Source organism: Bactrocera tryoni, chromosome 4, assembly GCF_016617805.1.
Source record: "Bactrocera tryoni isolate S06 chromosome 4, CSIRO_BtryS06_freeze2, whole genome shotgun sequence".
NCBI lineage: Eukaryota > Metazoa > Arthropoda > Insecta > Diptera > Tephritidae > Bactrocera > Bactrocera tryoni.
The window spans coordinates 60170254-60190233 of record NC_052502.1 but is presented as its reverse complement, the minus strand read 5'-3'; the positions used below and the strand labels follow the sequence as shown (position 1 = coordinate 60190233).

At 32.1% G+C, this 19980-nt stretch overlaps 1 protein-coding gene across 1 annotated transcript in view; it reads left to right on the top strand.

Moving 5' to 3' along the window:
- The first annotated feature begins 1841 nt into the window (after positions 1 to 1841).
- The window catches only part of LOC120775007 (inhibitory POU protein-like), a 43017-nt gene continuing 24878 nt past the window's right edge, over positions 1842 to 19980 (top strand). The window contains exons 1-2 of the mRNA XM_040104940.1: positions 1842 to 2447; positions 9743 to 9799. Of these exons, the coding sequence (XP_039960874.1) occupies positions 2328 to 2447; positions 9743 to 9799 (177 nt within the window). The 5' untranslated portion in view covers positions 1842 to 2327. The remainder of the gene's footprint in view (positions 2448 to 9742; positions 9800 to 19980) is intronic.

Here is a 19980-nt window from a genome sequence, read left to right as displayed (position 1 = left end):
GGATAAACTCACTGCGTAGTCTGATGCCAAACGTGCGTACGCTGTCACAGTCCCGTGCTGACACACTGATCATCGGTCACCTAACTCCCCAGCAAGCCTGTGCTGCGTGCTAAAACATTCGCAACATGTTGCGTTGGGATGGCGTGTGTTGCTGGGACGGCGTATGTTGCTGGCAGTGGCGTGGTTTTACCGCTGCGTATGCATGCTTGTTGTTGTTTTATCTGCTTGTCTGATTTCTCCGTCTTCGTGGTATCCCGCTGTATTGCTTGCGTGGCGTAGTTTTACCGCTGCGTATGCATTTCATCTGCATGCCTGGTTTCTCAATACAATTAAACATTAATATTTCGATTAGTACTACACGATGCGATATGATGTAGTTATTAGTTAGGTTGATTTTAATATTAATAATTCGGATATAAAGAAATACGTAGAAGTGAAGAGAAGATCGGTGCCACCAATAAAGTTTAAAAAGATAATCCTTCATAATATGATAGAGTTGAAAAAAACTTTTGACGACTTGCTAAGGTCTCATGTACGAAAGCGAACATTAAATCACTTACCATGGTATGCTACAAATTTGTCATTATTTGCATAATACCAGCAATATTATACTTCCCACAAAAAAAAATAATAATAAGAAATGAAAAGAACATACATATAGGAAAATATTTAACTAGAGAAGTAAATATCATTATTTGGTGCATAATATTACTCTAATAATTTAAAGTTACATTGTGAAAATAGGACTACAACCACTTCCACTTCTCAATTATCACAATTTTAAATTTCATGTGATTCTTTCACACTACACTATACTATACTACACTATATATCGGAATAAAACTTTTAACGAATACTGGCTTTAGGATAGTCATTTCATGTCTAAAATTTTTCGAAATGGGGTTATATCGATTTCAATCTCCGAAAGTATGGACCCCAATATATGTGCAGAAAAAAATGACAATTTGTACGCTATATACTTGTATATTAGATAAAGAGAGAATCTTTTGCCGATAATAATGTACCCATGTGTCAAAATGAATAAAATCGAATCAATATTTATCTAGCGCCCACATATCTCATAAAAAGAATTTGATAAGATGTGATTTATCTTAATAACAATAAGAGAGGGTATATTTCTAAAAATTCTGTCCTTGTTTAACAAAAATCTTTCTAATACAATAAATACATAAAGTTAACCTAAAACTCTAACTATAAATTCATAAAATATAAGGGGACGTGATTGTGCTGAGCACTAAAACGTTTTTAAGCGCACAGATATGGTTGAATCATTTTACATTCAATACTTAACATGGGGACAGATTTAGGGCATACATGCACACGAAATAATATATGCGCGTATGCGTTGGTTTCGAAATTCATTCTTTTTGATGTTCGATAGGTCGGCCTTCTGGGTATGCTTCCTAAAAGCCCATCATTTGGGTCTCTCTGTCCTGAAACAGCTTTGTGCCAAATCTCGTCTTCATCAGGCGCACGCGTTGAATTTTCTCATTTAATATCCATGAGAGCATCCAAACGAAATATACAACTTCAATAAATACATATATCTATACAGTACATATCTATTTACATATAATCAAAGGTTTATGTATATACATATGTATATGTATATGTTGTTGTGCATAAAAAGCATGGTAGATACTTATTATATAAAATTACTGTCGCCTCAATTGGCCAATGACAAGCATTCTAAGGTTGGATTTCAAATCTAAATTCAGCCACACTGAAGGGTGGGTCGGAAAAACGACACGCCCCACATGAATAATGAAAATTTGTCCTTCCCAAATAAACTGGAGTTAGTGAAACTCATCATAGAATTCTTTATCATACGGTTGTCTAGTTGTAAAATCTGTTCGGGTCCGTTTAGTTTAAACAATCGTGAATTATTGTGAATAAAGTACTTTAGATATAATTATGTGCGTGTTTTTATATTAGTCCTTTCATAATTCATTGATTTGTAATTCGTAGTTAGTTTTGGATCGGTGCTAATATGTGTATGTACTTGTACATAAAAACATGCATGTGAAAAGTGTCATTGTTTACGATTCAACAGTGTGACAAAGTAAATCGAAGAATGAATAATATGTTCCATATTTATGAGGAAAATTGTATTTAAAAAGTTAAAGGAAGAAGATTATAACAAGTTCCTCAAATTGCTATTTGGTAATAATATATTTTGTCCTGCATATTTATATGCGGGATATAAATAGATTCAAAAACAGTGCTTCAAAATTTATTCGCCGACGACTTTTGACGCCTCTCGGGCGTTTAAGCTCGAGGAGGATTTCGTAGGGAGTTGTGTGACAATGTCGATGTATTCAACGACGGATAAAATGAAAATGTCTGCTCCTACCTGCTTTCCTGGTCGATACAGCCCTACTTATAGGGGTCCGGATCAGATGAGGAGATGTATGCCGAATCCTTCTGTAAGTATAAGAAAAGAGTGCAACTCTAAATTTGTGGAAGGAAACATTGAACTTAATTTTAATGTAATAATACTCCATATTGTATATACATGTATAAGCGATTCGGCTTACATAGAATATTCAAATTTACAATTGATAAATTATATTGATAAAGTTTTATATACATTTGTAGGTATTTTCACAAGTAGCTATGCAAAAATGTGTGTGTGAATGAATAAGTTTTTAAAATTAGTTCTCTATTTGAGTAGATTCTAGTGCAATAATTTATAATTACTTCAAGAAGGAATTCTTAGAAAATAGTTTAGACAATATTCCCCTGTAGAAATAATATTCTGATGTTATGTGGAGTTAAGTAAAAAACATTAATATACATGTAAAGTGTATCTAATTCGATAATAACATTTTTTTTTTAATAATTTTGAAGAATTTTTGAGAGAACGACGCCTAGTGGGTTAAAATATTGAAATTTTCACATAGAGTTCATCCTTTAGTTCCACATGAAAAATACATAAAATTCTCTGATATGTAGACTCATAAATTAGTAAATATGTGCTAGAAAAAGATTCGCCATAGACGCTGAAAGTTACAGTGTAAGAGCTTCGAATTTATGTGCAGACTTAAAATTGTGAATTAAGCGGCCTAAAACAAAAATGGTTTCACCTCCTTGATCTATAAATATTTAAATCTATAAATTTCTTTGTAGGAATGGACTTATAGATAGTATAGCCACATTTTTTATCGTTTGTAAAACATTTTTTTTTAGAATTTTTACGAAGTAGTATGCATGGCTATGAAGATAAAATTTGAGATATGTTTTTTACAGTTTTTTAAGATAATATAGTAAATATGGATTTAAGTATTGGTGTTAGCCTTGGCTTCCACTGACCTCTTAAACTCTTTCTTCGCTTTGCTGTATTTTTCTTATTTTTTATATCTTAGCTTAGTTTGGTTACTTTTCATTAAAAACTAAACTAACTTCAAGATTTCGAAAAGAGGAAGATTGAATATCTGATAACAATCCTTATATTAATTTGTTCATTGTTTGTTAAAGTTTTATGACGGCCCAAATCGTCTTCAATAATATCTGAAATAGTTAAATTAAACTTTACATTTTATATAAATGGTACTTCAATGCATATGTGGAATTCGATTCTCCAATTTTGAATTATGTCCAATAAAGAGGAATACGAAAATCGACTGCAACTAATTCCATGGAAAAACGCTGTGTGCGCACGCACGTACACAAGTGATTTGAAAATTAGTCTTATAAGTGATTTGACAACAAAAGATGAAGTACACTTACTTAATTGCTAAATCAGTAAACAAACTAAGGTTTACTAATACTAATTAAATCCGTTAATTTCAAAATATTTTATGTAACTTTCCGCTTTCTCAGCTTGATCGAAGTTCCTCGAGGTCAACTAATAAAACTTTGTGGAAATAATTAGATATTTAATATTTTTTGGGAAACTATGTATCTCGGAAATGTCACATTCAGACAATTCGTCTAAATGAAGATATATATACCTATTTAGTATTTTAGATTCGGAATATTTTAAATATCTTTCAAACATTTTTTAATATTTTAGGAATGTTTTACGTTAGCATACTGATATTACTTAATAAACATAGCTGAAAATACTGTTATTTTAGGCACGGCTAGTAGATCGTTAACTACACACTGATATAAATTTATAACCGTATCTTAATAACCATTGTGTAGTTAAGGTCCACGATAATTTTATTAAAATTATTTTATTAAATTAACTAAATTCTGTTCTTGCAACATGTTGCATAGGTCATTTTGTTTCTCAATGTTTGAGGTATTTAATAAATAATAAAAGCGGTACACTTCTTTGATGGTCAAATGTGTTAGGAATAATAAAGCATTTCAGTTTTTTTTTCATTTTTTTAAGTAAAAGTAATAATAAAACTATCACAACTAACTATTCCGGTTACTCAAAAAACTGCCAACACTTGCGTTGCACCCTGGCGTTTAACATGTCTTCTGACGTATTCGCAATTGTGTTTCCCCATTTGGTGGAGAAATGTTTCCTATCGCATTAAAATAGTTTTGTTACCCCATGGTTTCCAAAAGAATTCATGCCTATCGTTTCCATAAAATTATATTATTTACTAGTTCATCTTCAACTTTTAAAATCAAGAATTTTTGAAAATGGCTAAGGTTTAAGAAAGTTATTTAAAAAGATTATAAATAGTAGTACAATAGAAAAGTTAACCTGGTAGTTCTCGGAATCAGAATTGAAACCGATAAAAAGTTAAGTATATATCATAAATTCAAATATTATTAGTCTCATGTTCGAAACGGAAATTGTAAAGGTTAAAATGTATATAAATGTAATTAGTTAATTTTTACAAGTACATTGTCATTGATTGAGGATTTCAAAATGGTTTGTGTTATCTTTTGTAACGCAGAGGTTAGTGAAAACTCAATATTTTAAAGTCCATTTACGATTTATATATTTAAATAATATTAATATTATTCAATCAATCAATCTATGAGCAGTGCCAGGCTCATCACAACCGTTTAATGCTAACTTTAAGAAATATAAACGATTTTTCAAGATATGCTTGTTATTTTAGAATTCACGCTATAGTTCTAAGAAAGTTTATACTTATGTTCTCTTTATTTCTAACTGTTAACATAAATACATCATTGCAAAAAAAAATTAATTCTTTGCGAAATAATCATATGGGACAATAATTCTGTTCTAGTTTAATAGTATATTGGTTGTCAAAAAAGTCTTGCGGTATTTTCGCTAGTTGGCGCTGAGAGCGCATAGTTCTAGTTTTATTCGTCGCATCGGGTCATGCTATATCTTTTTGGAAAGCTCATTTGACGCGCTAACACGTGTTTGATTGATTGTCGTTTTTTTTTAAGTCGTTCGTGAGTTATAGCGTCGCAAACATGGAGCAAAATAAAGCGAAAATACGGCATATTTTACAGTACTACTACTATAAAGGCAAAAATGCATCTCAAGCCGACAATAAAATTTGTGCAGTTTATGGACCCGATACAGTTTCCATTTCCACCGCACAACGATGGTTTCAACGTTTTCGTTCTGGTGTAGAGGTGGTCGAAGATGCGCCACGCTCCGGAAGGCCTGTCGTCGAAAATTGCGATAAAATCGCTGAATTGGTCGAAAGAGACCGGCATAGTAGCAGCCGTAGCATCGGTCAAGAGCTGGGCATGAGTCATCAAAAATTCATTTCAATTTCAATAAAAAAAAATTCAATAAAAATACCGCAAGACTTTTTTGACAATCCATTATATGCTTTTTTTAATTTAAATATGATTTTAGTAATCAATAATATGAATATACATATACGAAATGGCATCGAACTAATTAAATTTTGCAATAAAGATAACAGTTGTACGTATCACCTAAAAGTAATTGAGATAGATTTAAGGTTATATATGTATATGTATGTATATACATATATAAAAATGATCAGGATGACAAGACGAGTTGAAGTGCAAGCTGTAAATTCAACAAAAATTTATATATATATCTGGATAAATATTTGTATGGGCGTGCCTTAGGAGAAAAAAATATATCTTATATCGTGCATCGTACATATCTCTTAAACCACTAAAGCTACAGCAACCAAATTTTCTGAGCGCAAATAAATCAATAATTATATACGCCAGAGACATTAAATTTTATTTTCTTGATAGTATGAGAAGGGTTTACGGGAGCCGGTGTGAACGATGGGAGTTGCACCGCCCACTTTTTGGTAAAATCACATATCTCTGGACCCGTCAGACTGATTTCGACTAAACTTAGTACTTTGCATTCTAATCATATATGTATGTCATGGCGTGAAAATTGGCGAAATCGGTTCACAACCACGCCTACTTCTCATATAACTTAACTTTGAATTCAATTTGATTCACTCAAATCAGGAAGCAATTGATATAACGGGTCAAAACTTTGCACTTATAATTCCTACTTTAATGGAATGTCACCTTATGACTAAAATTTGTCCAAATCCAACAAAAATTGCTTAAGCCCCTAGGTACCGAATATGTGAGCCCCAGTATCTATAGTTGATTTTCGGTCAATGTGTGAGATATACAATTGATGTTTTGACAGAAACCTTCCCTGACAAAAGTAGTTATATGTATTAAAAATTGGTTGAATCGGGTCTAAACTTTATAAAAATTTTCGAATTTGCAAGTGACTTTATGGTTGTAATAACGACCAATATTTAAGTTATCTCAATGAAAATTACAGAACATTCTTTACTCATAACAGTTGTTCTGAGTTCATTTTGTGTGGCACAAAACCAACTAGGATCGTTCTTCATTCTTTCTCCTGTAAATTTCCGAAAGTGTTCTTGCGTTATTTTGCATTTTAAGTGAAGATATACTTATTTCGGTTTAACTAAGCCAAAGTTGAAAAGAACAGTATTTACATGTAATTTTTGGACTAATTGTACATACCGTTATGTTGAGTAAGACTATACTACAAATACATGTATATCCAGCAGCAAACTCTAATATAGCAGAAAATTTGAATTTGAGTTTGTGCAAGAGTACGCGGATACCTCATTAAAGTGGTATAGCCGAAATCTTCAGAGCTACTCAGTTTTGCTTTGTATATTTACAAGGTGCTTTCCAAAGTAAACAAGACATTTTTGAATCTAGCACCCACTGGTGGCGCCATCTATATGTCGACTGGTGAGTTAGAATCTGCTATTCGATTGTTTATCGATTGTCCAGTGAGAAATTCATTTAATCGATTGTTGCGTTTTAAGTGTTAGTATGTTTGTGTTATCGGTGCGAAAATGAGCTTCGAACAAAGAGCCAACTTGTTTTAAAATTGGTAAAACTTTTACCGAAACGTTTCAATTGATGAAAAAGGTAGTTTCAACGTTTTCAAAGTGATCGTGAGAACATAAATGATGATCATCAGGTGGGCCAATCAAAATCCATGATCACCGGAAATTTCATCGAAACTGTGCGTGAATTCATCAAAAATCAGCCGAAATCATCATTGAAACTCATGGAAATGAAATTGAACATCTCCCCGTGCAAAACGCTGCATTGAAGCTGAAGGAGACTATTTTGAATAAAATAAATTGATTTTGCCGAAAAAAAATATTTGTTCTGTTTTTTTTAAGTCCCGTTTACTTTGGAAAGCACCTTGTAGATCTGTTTTATTATTGTGAGTGGCTTAAATGGCATATGAAAATCCAAATTTCTATTTTTTCTTGTATTTTTGAAACTTAAGACTTAAAATAAATTATAGTATGGTAATTTAGAGAAAAGAAAAATAAAGAGTTACTGCAACGTTTCCAAACCCGAAAAAAAATTTCTTCTCATACATCAGCGCTCATGCGTCAAATGACATATTGCAGGGTTGTACCACAATTTCTTCCCGTTTGTTGCAGCATCGGATAGAGTTTTTGGATTCCCTTCTCCTCAACGCTTAACGAATCGAAGACAGTTAATATTTCGTCGTATTGCCATAACCAAAAATCTTTTCTTTCTTGCATTTATACATATATGTATGTATCATATCGTGCTCGCTATAATTGATCTGGTGTTTAGATTTTTGCATTTTAGTTATTTATTTCCACTTTTTGAAACAAATTTTTTACAGTTATCTGTATATAAACTAGAAAAAGAGATGAAATTTAATATAAATATGATGACAAGTCGCCCAAAGGGCTGCTAATCATTGTTGTTCTTGTATGAGGTATAGAAATCATATCGTGCTTCCGCTATATTAAGAAGCAAGCCGCGTTATGATTGTTCGCGATAAAGTCAACTAGAATAGCGAAAACTATTATAACTATAAACTGCATATTACGACTGGGGTAATTCATAGACTGATTAAATTTTTGCACCACATTTTATTATATCCAAGAATTTACTTTTGCTTAATATTAAGATTTTTCTACATATTCTAAAGATAATTTATAAGTTGATTGATACTATATATAATAGTCTAATTTCAACCAGTTTGAGAGATAGAGGTACTAAAGGCATAATTTATAGTTACATATATTTCAATTTCTTCATTAGTGCTTAGATTATCTATTGTAAAGTGAATAAAACTGGCAGAATTTGGAATTGTGTTCTATGAAAGGGGTTGTGGTTATATTTCGATTTTTTTAATTCTAAGCCGTAATATACGATGTAAAGAGAGAGGTTGTTGAAAACAAGATTACGCCTTCCAAAGTTATCTGACGTCATTCTTCTAGAATAGATAAGAGATATCCCCTAATGGTGGGAGGCGGCACCCCCATTGTGTGGATTTTTTATACCAATTCCATGCAACTCACTTGTATCATTTAGATTAGATGTAAATTAGAATGTCCCGACATATATTATTTAGTTATTGCTTTAAATTAGTGTTTTAAAGAACTTTTAAAGATAAAAACGTTTCATGTTAAAACAGTGCTTAAATAATAGTAGTAGTTCTATTACCGCAGACAACTAAGTTATCTGTCTCCATTTTTTGTATATTTTAGTAAAACCGCTAACATAGCGGGAAGAAATATCAAAATCACTTTTAAAGTTTGATTACATTTAATATCTTTAAAGAAACAGAATAATTTATGTGCATTAATCTTAAAAAAAATTTTTGCTTTTCAAACACTTTATGGATTTTTCATGTCATATGTATAGTCAAGTAGCTTATCGCAAATAACATTGCTGTTTAGTGTCATACGCAAGCATAACGGCAAATGTAATCGACTAGCCTTCTGTAATATCGGTGTATATTTTTAATTGCCTTTCGCAGGAAAAGGAAATTCTAAAATATAATATTTAGTAACGCATTTATCAATTATGCGATAATTGAACTATTTTCTGGGTTACACGGTTGTGTTTTATTGGGTACCTTAACTTCCCCCAACTAAATTTATTACACGGCTTTTAGCACTCTTCTTGAAGCCATGTACATGTATTTTGTTTATGGTTTCATGTACATACCTATATAATAGAGAAATAGAAAGTTCAACATAGTTAGCAAGTAAATGACGCGATAATGTACAGCATATAAAATTTATTGTATTAAAACCATTTCAAAAATCAAAAAATGTCGATATTTAACTTTTTGTTATGTATTAAATAAAGAAATAATACAAATCAATTTTCTCTAATTACAATTGGAACTTAACTGAATTTAATTACGAAATAAAAAAAATATTTTGTTGAATTATTATTAATTAATACAAAAAAAGAAATCACATACCCTCATATATTTCTCATACATTTACACCTATATAATATTATCAATACTGCTTGTACATATTTTCAGACCCGTATTTTAGAAGACGCTTCCCTTTTATGCAATTCTTGGTCAGCTCGTCAGAATGTAAGTAATTATGTATGTTCACTGTACAATTATCGTATATTGTATATAAATTTCATAAAACATTTCTATATCATCTAAAATTTTTAAAAATCTGTTTGTTAAAAATAGAAAATTATGTAGTAGTAGTATGTGTTTAAATATAATGATATGAAAAGTTGAATTTAGCATTGGGCACTCATAATTTTTAAAATTAGTAATATATGGGTTCACTTCATTTCGCCAAAGTCAAAGAAATTATTTAACTAAATAATAATTTAAAGTTTTCAAGTAATGCTTAGGATAATTCAGTAGAGTTTCCAGAAAGTTAGGCAAAAAATCCCAAGGGTAATTAACCTCATGGAATTATTAAATTTTGCAAACTTTTTTTAAAATTGAAACAAATACAGTATTAAACCGAAGTTTTTGGAAATAAAACCCCAAACTTATTTTAATGATTTGGTTACATTACGAAATAGTGTAATTTTTTGTACTGGTTTAAAATTCACAGTTACTCTTAATTATTATTTTTTCAGGAAACTTTATACATATAGAGTCATCTGCCACCCAATTAGCACCTTTATTATTTTCAAGCCAATTTATCAAGGTGTTGTTGCTTTCAACTGCGTCGGGAAAACGCTGTTGTCTGAATATCTTGCTCAACAACTGATTTGATTGAGTAACGAAATCTTAATTTCATAATTGGACTAGTCATTACACAGTTACGCCGGTTTAAGTGTTTTCTTGTTTTGTTTCTTGATATGTTCTCTGCTTTCAATGACGTTTTCTTAACTTGATATATTTTGATATTATAATCAACGCCAATCGACTTTTACTAACGCCTCGATCTATTTTTCTTAAAATCTCAGCTTTTTGAAATCAATCTAATATAGTATATGTGTTTACGATGATTTTTTCTGCTTAGTTGAAAGTTTTTTTTTACTCATAAACAATATTAAATTACACAAGTAAGGAGAGGTTAAGTTCAGGTGCATTTTATACTCTTGCAACTTGCAAGAATCAAAATCAGAGAAATACTTTCAGGTGCAAAACCAATCATATAGAGTAAAGTCAGCCGGATGTTCGAAAATCCTAATACATATTAGTTATGTATATAGAGGCAAAACCAAGTTCTCGCTGAAATTTATCTATTTTTGGCCCAAAGGTACACTGTTATGAATAAAACACGCTCTCTTATTTTCATTGGGATAACTCACATATTGAACGATATATGCGGTACAAAGCTCCCTAAGTTCGAAAATCTATATATTAAGTGTATAGGGATAAGGGAAGTATTGGTCCGATTCAACGCATTTGTGACATACAGACATATCAATATAAGAGATGTATTATCCCTTAATTTCAGTTATATATATCACATTGACCGACATTTTCGATCAAAAGTCAACTATAGGTACCGGGGTCTAAATATTCGGTACCTAGGGGCCTGAACAGTGAAAGTGAAATTTAAAATTGAGCTCTATGGGAAGTAGGCGTGGTAGTTGTCCGATTGTACATTTTCACAATGTGACATAAGAATATAAAAAGAATGCCACGTACTAAATTTTGTCTAAATCGGTCAGCCGAGTCCCGAGATATGGGTTTCACCAAAAAGTGGGCGGTGCCACGCCCATCGACCTATTTTCACACCAGCTCCCATAAAGCTCTCAAATGCCATCTCGGTGGTAAAATTTAATGACTGTGATGTATTTAGTTACAGATTTATCGCGCTTTTAGTAGTTTTTAACAGTACCGTTATATATGGAGTCAGCGGGGTTGTCCTCCGATTTCATCCATTTTTACACTGCAGGTAGAAGTTCTTATAAGATTTGTAGTCAGCAAATTTGGTTCTAGTAGCTTAAGCGGTTGCCCCGCCTTCCATTTTTTCAAAAAATCTTGCACACAGGTGTCCCTTGCTGCTGCGATCATCTGTACCAAATTACAGTTTTATACCTTAAGTTAATACTTAGTTATGGCACTTTATACGTTTTCGGTTAATGGAAATTTATGGGCGTGGTAGTGGTCCGACTAGTCTATATAACCCTATATCTATCTCGGTTGATTTTAGGTGATTCCTACAACCGTTAGGTGAACAGAACTACAATACTCTGTAGCAACTGGTTGCAAAAGTATAAAAATTGAAACTCTCACAACTTAATATATGTACAATGTGTGTCATTGCTCCGACAATACAAAACTAAGAAGACTCACACAAAACAAAAAAATTCCGTACAAATGTACAGTACAAATGAGCTATATACGAATCTGAATAAAAACTTGAGGATGAAAGCGGCTGTTATATCCGAAACTACTTGACCAATTCCAAATTGTGATAATAACACGTTTTTTTTTGTGAACTTCAATGCATTTGGATGACTTTTTAACGAATACTTAGGTCGGTCAATCTCTGGGATACCTTAAAAGAGTCAGATAGTATTTTTTCTGGAAATAATAAGTTTTACGTGATTCCAAATTGTGATAATAACACGTTTTTTTTTGTGAACTTCAATGCATTTGGATGACTTTTTAACAAACACTTAGGTCGGTCAATCTCTGGGATACCTTAAAAGTGTCAGATAGTATTTTTTTTGGAAATAATAAGTTTTACGTTCGCTGTTTCGTTTCAAGTGGCTTTTGGAACACTGAATTTTAAGCACTCACTAATCACTCATTAAATATTAAAATTATAAATTTTTTCATAATAATATACATAATATACTTACCAAATCCATGAAATAAAAATTTACAGTATATGCCGCGTCTTATTTCTTGAGGTGTAGGATTGATATTTGGCAGAACCGAAACAAATAGACGAACAATCTCGAAAAGACAATGTTCAACTTTTTACATAGTTCAGTGCAGCATGAAATGTAATCCAGGTCTGCTTTAAAATTTAAATTCCATATCTGAGACGCAAATTAAGATACAAAACTGAAAAACGAATCGCCTTAGTGAGAAGCACCTGTAATTTGAGAATTAAAAAGAGGCCTCAAATCACCTAAATTTGCACTGGCCAAATCATTTTAACATTTCATTAATCTAACAGAAAGATTTTTGAACTTTCGATATTTTCGGTAAAAAGTCAACTACATGTACTGGGGTCCATAGGTTTTTGGTCATAAGGTGATGCTTTAAGAGCACTATTCATGCAAAAGGTTTATCTCGTTATATTAATTCAATTCAAATGGACTTTTAAATTGTGTTGTTGGGAAAGGCGTGATGGAAGTCCGACTTCACCCTTTGCACTGTGACATAGGAATTTAAAACAAAAATGTTATATACTTAATTTAGTTGGTCTAGACCTTGGTTCTAATTTGATATCCCTAATATTAGCAGTTATGCTGTTCTCATTGATGTTTTTCACATCAACTTAAATCAAAATTTACCCTCTTAGGTTAAGTTTATGTCGGTAAAGCGAAGTAAAATATTAATTAAATATCTCCGGCCATTTTGTCTTTTGAATTTCGGCTATGTATAAAGCACTACAGAGCTCGTATCTGGCAATAGGTCTTGACATAACCTACAAAACGACGCTATGCACGATTAGTTTGGATATTGCATTCAACAGTTATAGGCGTGTAAACATGGAGCTCAATAACGCCGAAATTCGCGCTATTCTAAAATTTTCCTTCGTTAAAGGCAAATCCGCTAGAGAAACGTTCCGTGAGATGTTTCGGTGCCGCATGATTTGACGCAAAAAAACTTTCTGGAAACGGAACGAATTCGACCCATTTTTGAAGCGGATGGTGCCTGGCGACGAAAAATGAATCACATACGACAATATAAAGTGAAAACGGTCGTGGTCAAAGGCCGGTGAATCGTCCCAAACAGTGGCCAAGTCGGGATTGACGGCCAGGAAGGTTTTGCTGTGTGTTTGGTAGGTTTCGAAGGGAATAATTTTCTATGAGCTGCTCCCATATGGCCAGACGCTTAGTTCTACCATCTACTGCAAACAACTGGACCGCTTGAAGCAGGTGATCGACCAGAAGCATCCAGAATTGGCCAACAGGAATAGTGTAGTGTTCCACCAGAACTACGCCACACCACACAATTCGTTAATGAATGTTGATGATTCGTTGATATATGTAGTTATAAAACTAATTGAGTTTATCACCTCTTTAAAATACCGATGTCGTCGAATACATTTTTTAATATGAAGTTTTGCCAAAATTGAATATATTTCTCCGGCTTGCATCCGTGCAAGTTGCAAGGGTATGAAATGTTCGGTTATATCCTTAGCCATTCCTTACCTGCTTAGTAAACAGTTTTGCCAATACTTGAAGGTATTTCAAAGGCTTTCTGGGAAAGCTTGAAAATGCGAAAGTATAAAATGTTCGGTTGCACTCGACCTTAAAGAGATATTTCTTTCTTTAAGTTAATTACGTATTTCCATTCAAATATATTTGAGTGCTACTATATTATCCATACGATTGAACAAACTGGTACATTGATTCCTCGGTTAATTTTTTTTTACGTGGTAAATGGAGGAATACTGAACTTCTTGGCTATAATTAAGGTTAATTTTTTACTCACATTGTACATTATAGCAATAATTATTAGTTGTTAATGGGACTTTATCCGAAATATTCAATTCAGCAAATTAATAAATTCTCACAATCAATCAAAATATTTTTAAAATTACTCTAAGCAATGAACAAATACTACCATTAATTGCATTTCTGTATTCGGAACCCTAAGATCATATTTTTTTAAATTAGAGTCAACGATTTCACACATGTTTCATTAATTTTTATAAAGATTTTCAAGGCAAATGCAGGTTTTCATTGAGTAAAAAAGGAGAAAAATCCACAAATTATTACTAAAAAGCCGATAAGTTGTCAAAATATCATATATGTAATAATCATAATAATAAGAACATATTCAATACATCCATGAATAAATTCAATGTGGGCATTTTAAAGCATCCCTATTTGCTAAAATATCCAGTACAAGGAATCCATTTTTTTGTAGAGCTATGTCATTAGTCTGAATTGAGAAACGAAAAAATATACATAATATGTTACATATGCATATACACGTTAGGAAGCCTATTGATAACCAATAAAACTCAGGGACTACTCGACCAACTAAACTGGTGAAATTGATATCTTCTTACTGAAAAAGAATATTCCGCCCATAATTATTTCTTTGTATGTTTTTAAATTGTTTGATAAATGTTTTAGCCCTGATTTATTGGAGGAATAAAATCTTCCTAACTAAAAGAAGTAATAATTTTCAAAATTTTTTCCCAGTTAAATTGTTTAGACCAAGATAACTATTTCTTAATCACAAGAATGGTAAGTTCGCAAATAAAGCAGGACAGGAGTTCGTATTTTTCCCCTTAATCTTAATAATAATAAACCAACTAATATATATGTATGTATTTTTTATTAAATAATGTGTTTGATATTTTTTATTAGATAAAGTTTTTGATAACTAATAAGTACAAAGTCGGAAAAGAAGTAGCATTTTTATTTAGGTGGGTACAGCTAAAAAACAACAACAATTTAGTTAGCTACTTAAATACCGAAGCAGTTATTAGATTTAATAAATTAGCGTAGTTTGTACAGTTTTGTAGATAAAGAACGCTGAACATATTTCAAATGAAGTACTGTTGTTGTAATATTGTTGCACCGTGCACGTGTGTGGGCTAACTAGGGCCGGATCGAGAAAATTCACCGCACTAAGAAAATGTTAAAGTTCCAAACTTTTTTTTTTGCCTATAAACAATAATTTGAATGAAAGTAAAATTGGCATGACAGGATTTCTTGTGACATCAAAACATTTATTTATAATATTCTCTTAAAACGTACAAACGTCAGCTATATTTAGAGAAATTATTACTAAATACAGAAAAAATATATTTTTTAAAGTCTTCTATAATTATCTGCTACTATTCCTGTATTCCATTTCCATTGATAGTACTTCTCCAATAAGGAAACATCCTGATGGAGAATTTCACCTTATTCGTCAGATAAGACTCCAGCATATGTATTTTTAAGGACATATTATACCCTAAAGCTTTACATGATTATATATATATATTCTGATTTATGGTTTCCTAGAAAATTGTGTACAATGTTCACAAAGTATTTCCAGCCGAGTTTTTCTGATTATTCAGTTTTTATTCAAGGCTCGTATACTTTATCAACTGTCATGTATGTATGAGGACCTACAAATATACCCTTGTAATTTATAGAAATGAATAAATATGATATTTAAATGTAGTTCCATTTTAAAGGCCTAACTATAATATACTACATACGCTGCCGTATGTTACTGTCAAAAAATCAACGAAAAGCCTGTCAATTGCATAAGGAACCGAGAGTAGACTTTTGAATGACTATAATGTACTTAAAATATTTAAAAACAATGAAAATGTTTACTTCTGTTTTAGAAGGAATATCCATATTTACAAAAATTAGTGAAATTAAAACAAAAAAGAGAGTTCGGTCATGTTCAGTGAGGGAAATAAATAGAAAATGGAAAAAGAATGTTTTTTTTTTTACGAGTCCTAAAAATGGAGAGGATTAACCACATAGATTTTTTTATATACACGCGTTTGTCGTACAAAAATTTCTTTTTTTCAATATTAATATATCTGTTGACAAAATATTTGTCGTCCTTCATTTTCAAATTCAAAATGATGTATGTATTTGCTGACAAAAAGCGAAAACAGCTGATTCCTTACGGAAAATGCGACCAGTTTCGCATTTTCCCTAAGCAAATGACGTTTGAAAAAACTTAACGGAACTTGATGTAAAGTACATTATATTTGCAACATACAATTTGTGTGTATTCGGACAGTTGCCGGACGGCCTTTAGTCTTTCATAATAATGATAACAATTCGTTAAGTTTGATAAAAAAATAATATTGAGAAAATTATGACACCAAACGAATTCCAATTTACAAATTCATTATCATAATCCAGTTATAAAAGTTTGTGTTGAATGCAAAAAGACAATTTGTAAAAAGATTTTAATTCATGATATCAAAATTCGTTGTTTTGTTTCCCTTTTATGATTCAAAAATTGCAATCAATGAAAACCCGTCTTCTGAGTGATAACCAAATACCAATAAATTATAAAACACCCAAAATTATAAAAATCAAAGTAAATTTTTTGACAATGTGGATTAAATTTTTTTCGTAGGAGTAATCACACTTCGAATTATATAATTGAATCATGTTTAAAATGTAGACAGTCGACCATACCCAACTGGATTTCAACTCGATCTACGATCATAGTTAAATATTTTCTTTGCACGGTTCTTAATAGAAGCACTTTTTGCAAATTATATAAAAATCGAAGGACCTTTTCAAATGACTTAATCTCATATATAGTCTAAGATTTTAATTTTTCAAAAATAATAAAACAAAAAATGTCCCCAAGGGAACCTGGCCCCTCCTTCCTTAAAGGTTAATCATTGCAATTGAGTTCTTCATGTTTTTAAAAGGTAAATAAATTTTTCATACTACACTGGCGTTTTTATTCAATGGCTGAATATTCAGTGTCTTTATGCAGGCTAAATATTTAGCCTAGTAGACATGAAAGGTCTTTTGAGTGTTTACTTTCTGTTTTTTACCTATTTTCCCTTCCCATAGGATTTGGGCACCTCTAGAAACTAAATCCTGGCTACGGGTCTGATGTACGTACACATGTAGTATATACTTTCGGTGTTCACAGAAAGATTTATTTATAAACCTTACAAAATAAAAAATTACACTTTAATAAAAAGGACACTACAAACGCATAATCTGTATGGCACTACTGTCGGATGTTATGGCCATAAATGATAAATACTTGCTGCGTGTGCAAAACAACTGATGGAAATAATACCAATATTTTGTCTCCAACTGACAAATCGCAAAGAGAGGAATGGGAAAAAATATGTGGCATGCAACTCAGTTTATAATTTTATATAATCTACATTTTAAGGCGGAGGTAGTAAAATAATATCTTAACCTTTAAAGGCGACAAAGCCCCGATGCGGTACGTTCAATAAAATTACTTCCCACCCTTGAAGAAAACAAGTCAGAAGCCCTCATCTTCTGATGAATAGAAATTTTACGTTTTTACCGTTGAATAAGCCAAAAAAAACTTGTTTACGGGAAAATTATAACAAGAAGCCGGAAGATATACATAATATTCTGAATGATGTTTCTATTTATCATATATGTACATATATGCATAACTTTATATATAACAAGTAAGGAAGGGTTAAGTTCGGGTGTCACCGAACATTTTATACTCTCGCATGATAAAGTGATAATCGAGATTTCATTTTCCGTCATTTACATATTTTTCAAATACCGTATTTGGGTAAAGTTTTATTCCGCTATCATCATTGGTTCCTAATGTATATATTATACAGAGAAGGCATCAGATTGAATTCAAAAAAGCGTTATATTGGAAGAAGGCGTGGTTGTGAACCGATTTCACCCATATTTCGTACATGTCATCAGGGTGTTAAGAAAATATTATATACCGAATTTCATGGTTTTTGGTCCATAAGTGGGCGACGCCACGCCCATTTTCAATTTTTACTCAAGTTAAATTTCAACTCTACTCGTCCCCTGATCACTTTGGTATATATAACCCTATATCTGACTCTTTTAGTTTTAGGACTTACAAACAACCGTTATTGAACAAAACTATAATACTCTCCTTAGCAACTTTGTTGCGAGAGTATAAAAATTACGTGTTGCGTTTTTGCCCGCGATGGACTCCTAAACTACTGAACCGATTTTAAGAAAATTTAGCACATTGTGTCCAGTTCGAACCAGCTTAGAAGACAAAAAAACATTCATAAATAAACAAGTAAGAGAGGGCTAAGTTCGTATGCAACCGAACATTTTATACTCGTGCAACTTGCATTAATCAAAGCCAAGCCAAGCCTTACCGTGTAAAACGTCAACCAAAAGATCGCAATCTAAGCAATTTTGTATATGCATACACCATATATAACTTATACATATTATTATGACCTATATACAAATATATATATTCTGCATAAGATTTGTTAGAAAAAACCAAAATTATTATACATAGTTATTACACAAAATCAGCCGGATGTTCCAAAATCCTGGTAATGGTAATATGGTGCTAGGTCAAGTTTTAGCTCAATTATATCTATTTTAGGCACAATAATACACTGATATGCGTAAAATACGTTCTGAAATTCTCATTGAGATAACTCAAATATCGGCCGATATATCCAGCATATGGTCACCAGGAAGTTCAAAAATGTTTATATTAGGAATATGGGGATTCAGGGCAGTAATGATCCAATTCCCGCCATTTTGGATACACAGAATTACTACTGCATTTTTCTATTACATATGTATCTCACACATTGGCCGATATTTTCCAAAAAAAGTCAACTGTGGTACTGGGGTCCACATGACCCTCGGTACCTAGGGTCTTGAACAGTTTTGGTTGGGTTTGAACAATTTTTTGTCATAAGGTGGCACACACTAAAGGCATTATTCGTGCAAAGTTTAATCCCGTTATATTAATTGTTTCTTGATTTGTGTGCTGGAAACTCAACGAATCAAGTGGAATTTAAAATTGTGCTATATGGGAAGTAGACATGGTTATTGTCCGATTTCACTCATTTTCATAACGTGATATAAGAATATGAAAATAACGCCACGTACCAAATTTTGTCGAAATCGGTTGGTCGGGTCCTGAGATATGGGATTTCACCAAAAAATGGGCGGTGCCACGCCCATCGTCCAATTTTCACACCGCTCTTATAAAGCTTCCTTTTACCATTTGGGTGGTAAAATTTAATGTCTCTGACATTTTTAGTTATTAATTTATCGCGCTTTAAGTAGTTTTGAACAGTACCATTATATGGGGATTTTCACACTATAGGAGTTCTTGTAATATTTATGCCGGGCGAATTTGGTCGTTGTAGCTTTAGTGGTTTAGGAGATATGCGCAACATATTAGGCGGCGGGGGCACGCCCACTTTTTAAAAAATTTTTATCCACAGGTGTCCCTTGCTATATCTTAATTTAGTCCTTAGTTATGGCACTTTATGTGTTTTCGGTTAATGGCGATTTGTGGGCATGACAGTGGTCCGATTACGCCCATCTACGAACTCGAATTTTTTTTGTACTAAGGAACCTGTATACCATGTCTAGATATCTAAATTTTTACTCAAGTTACAGCTTGCTCGGACGAACAGACCCACAGTT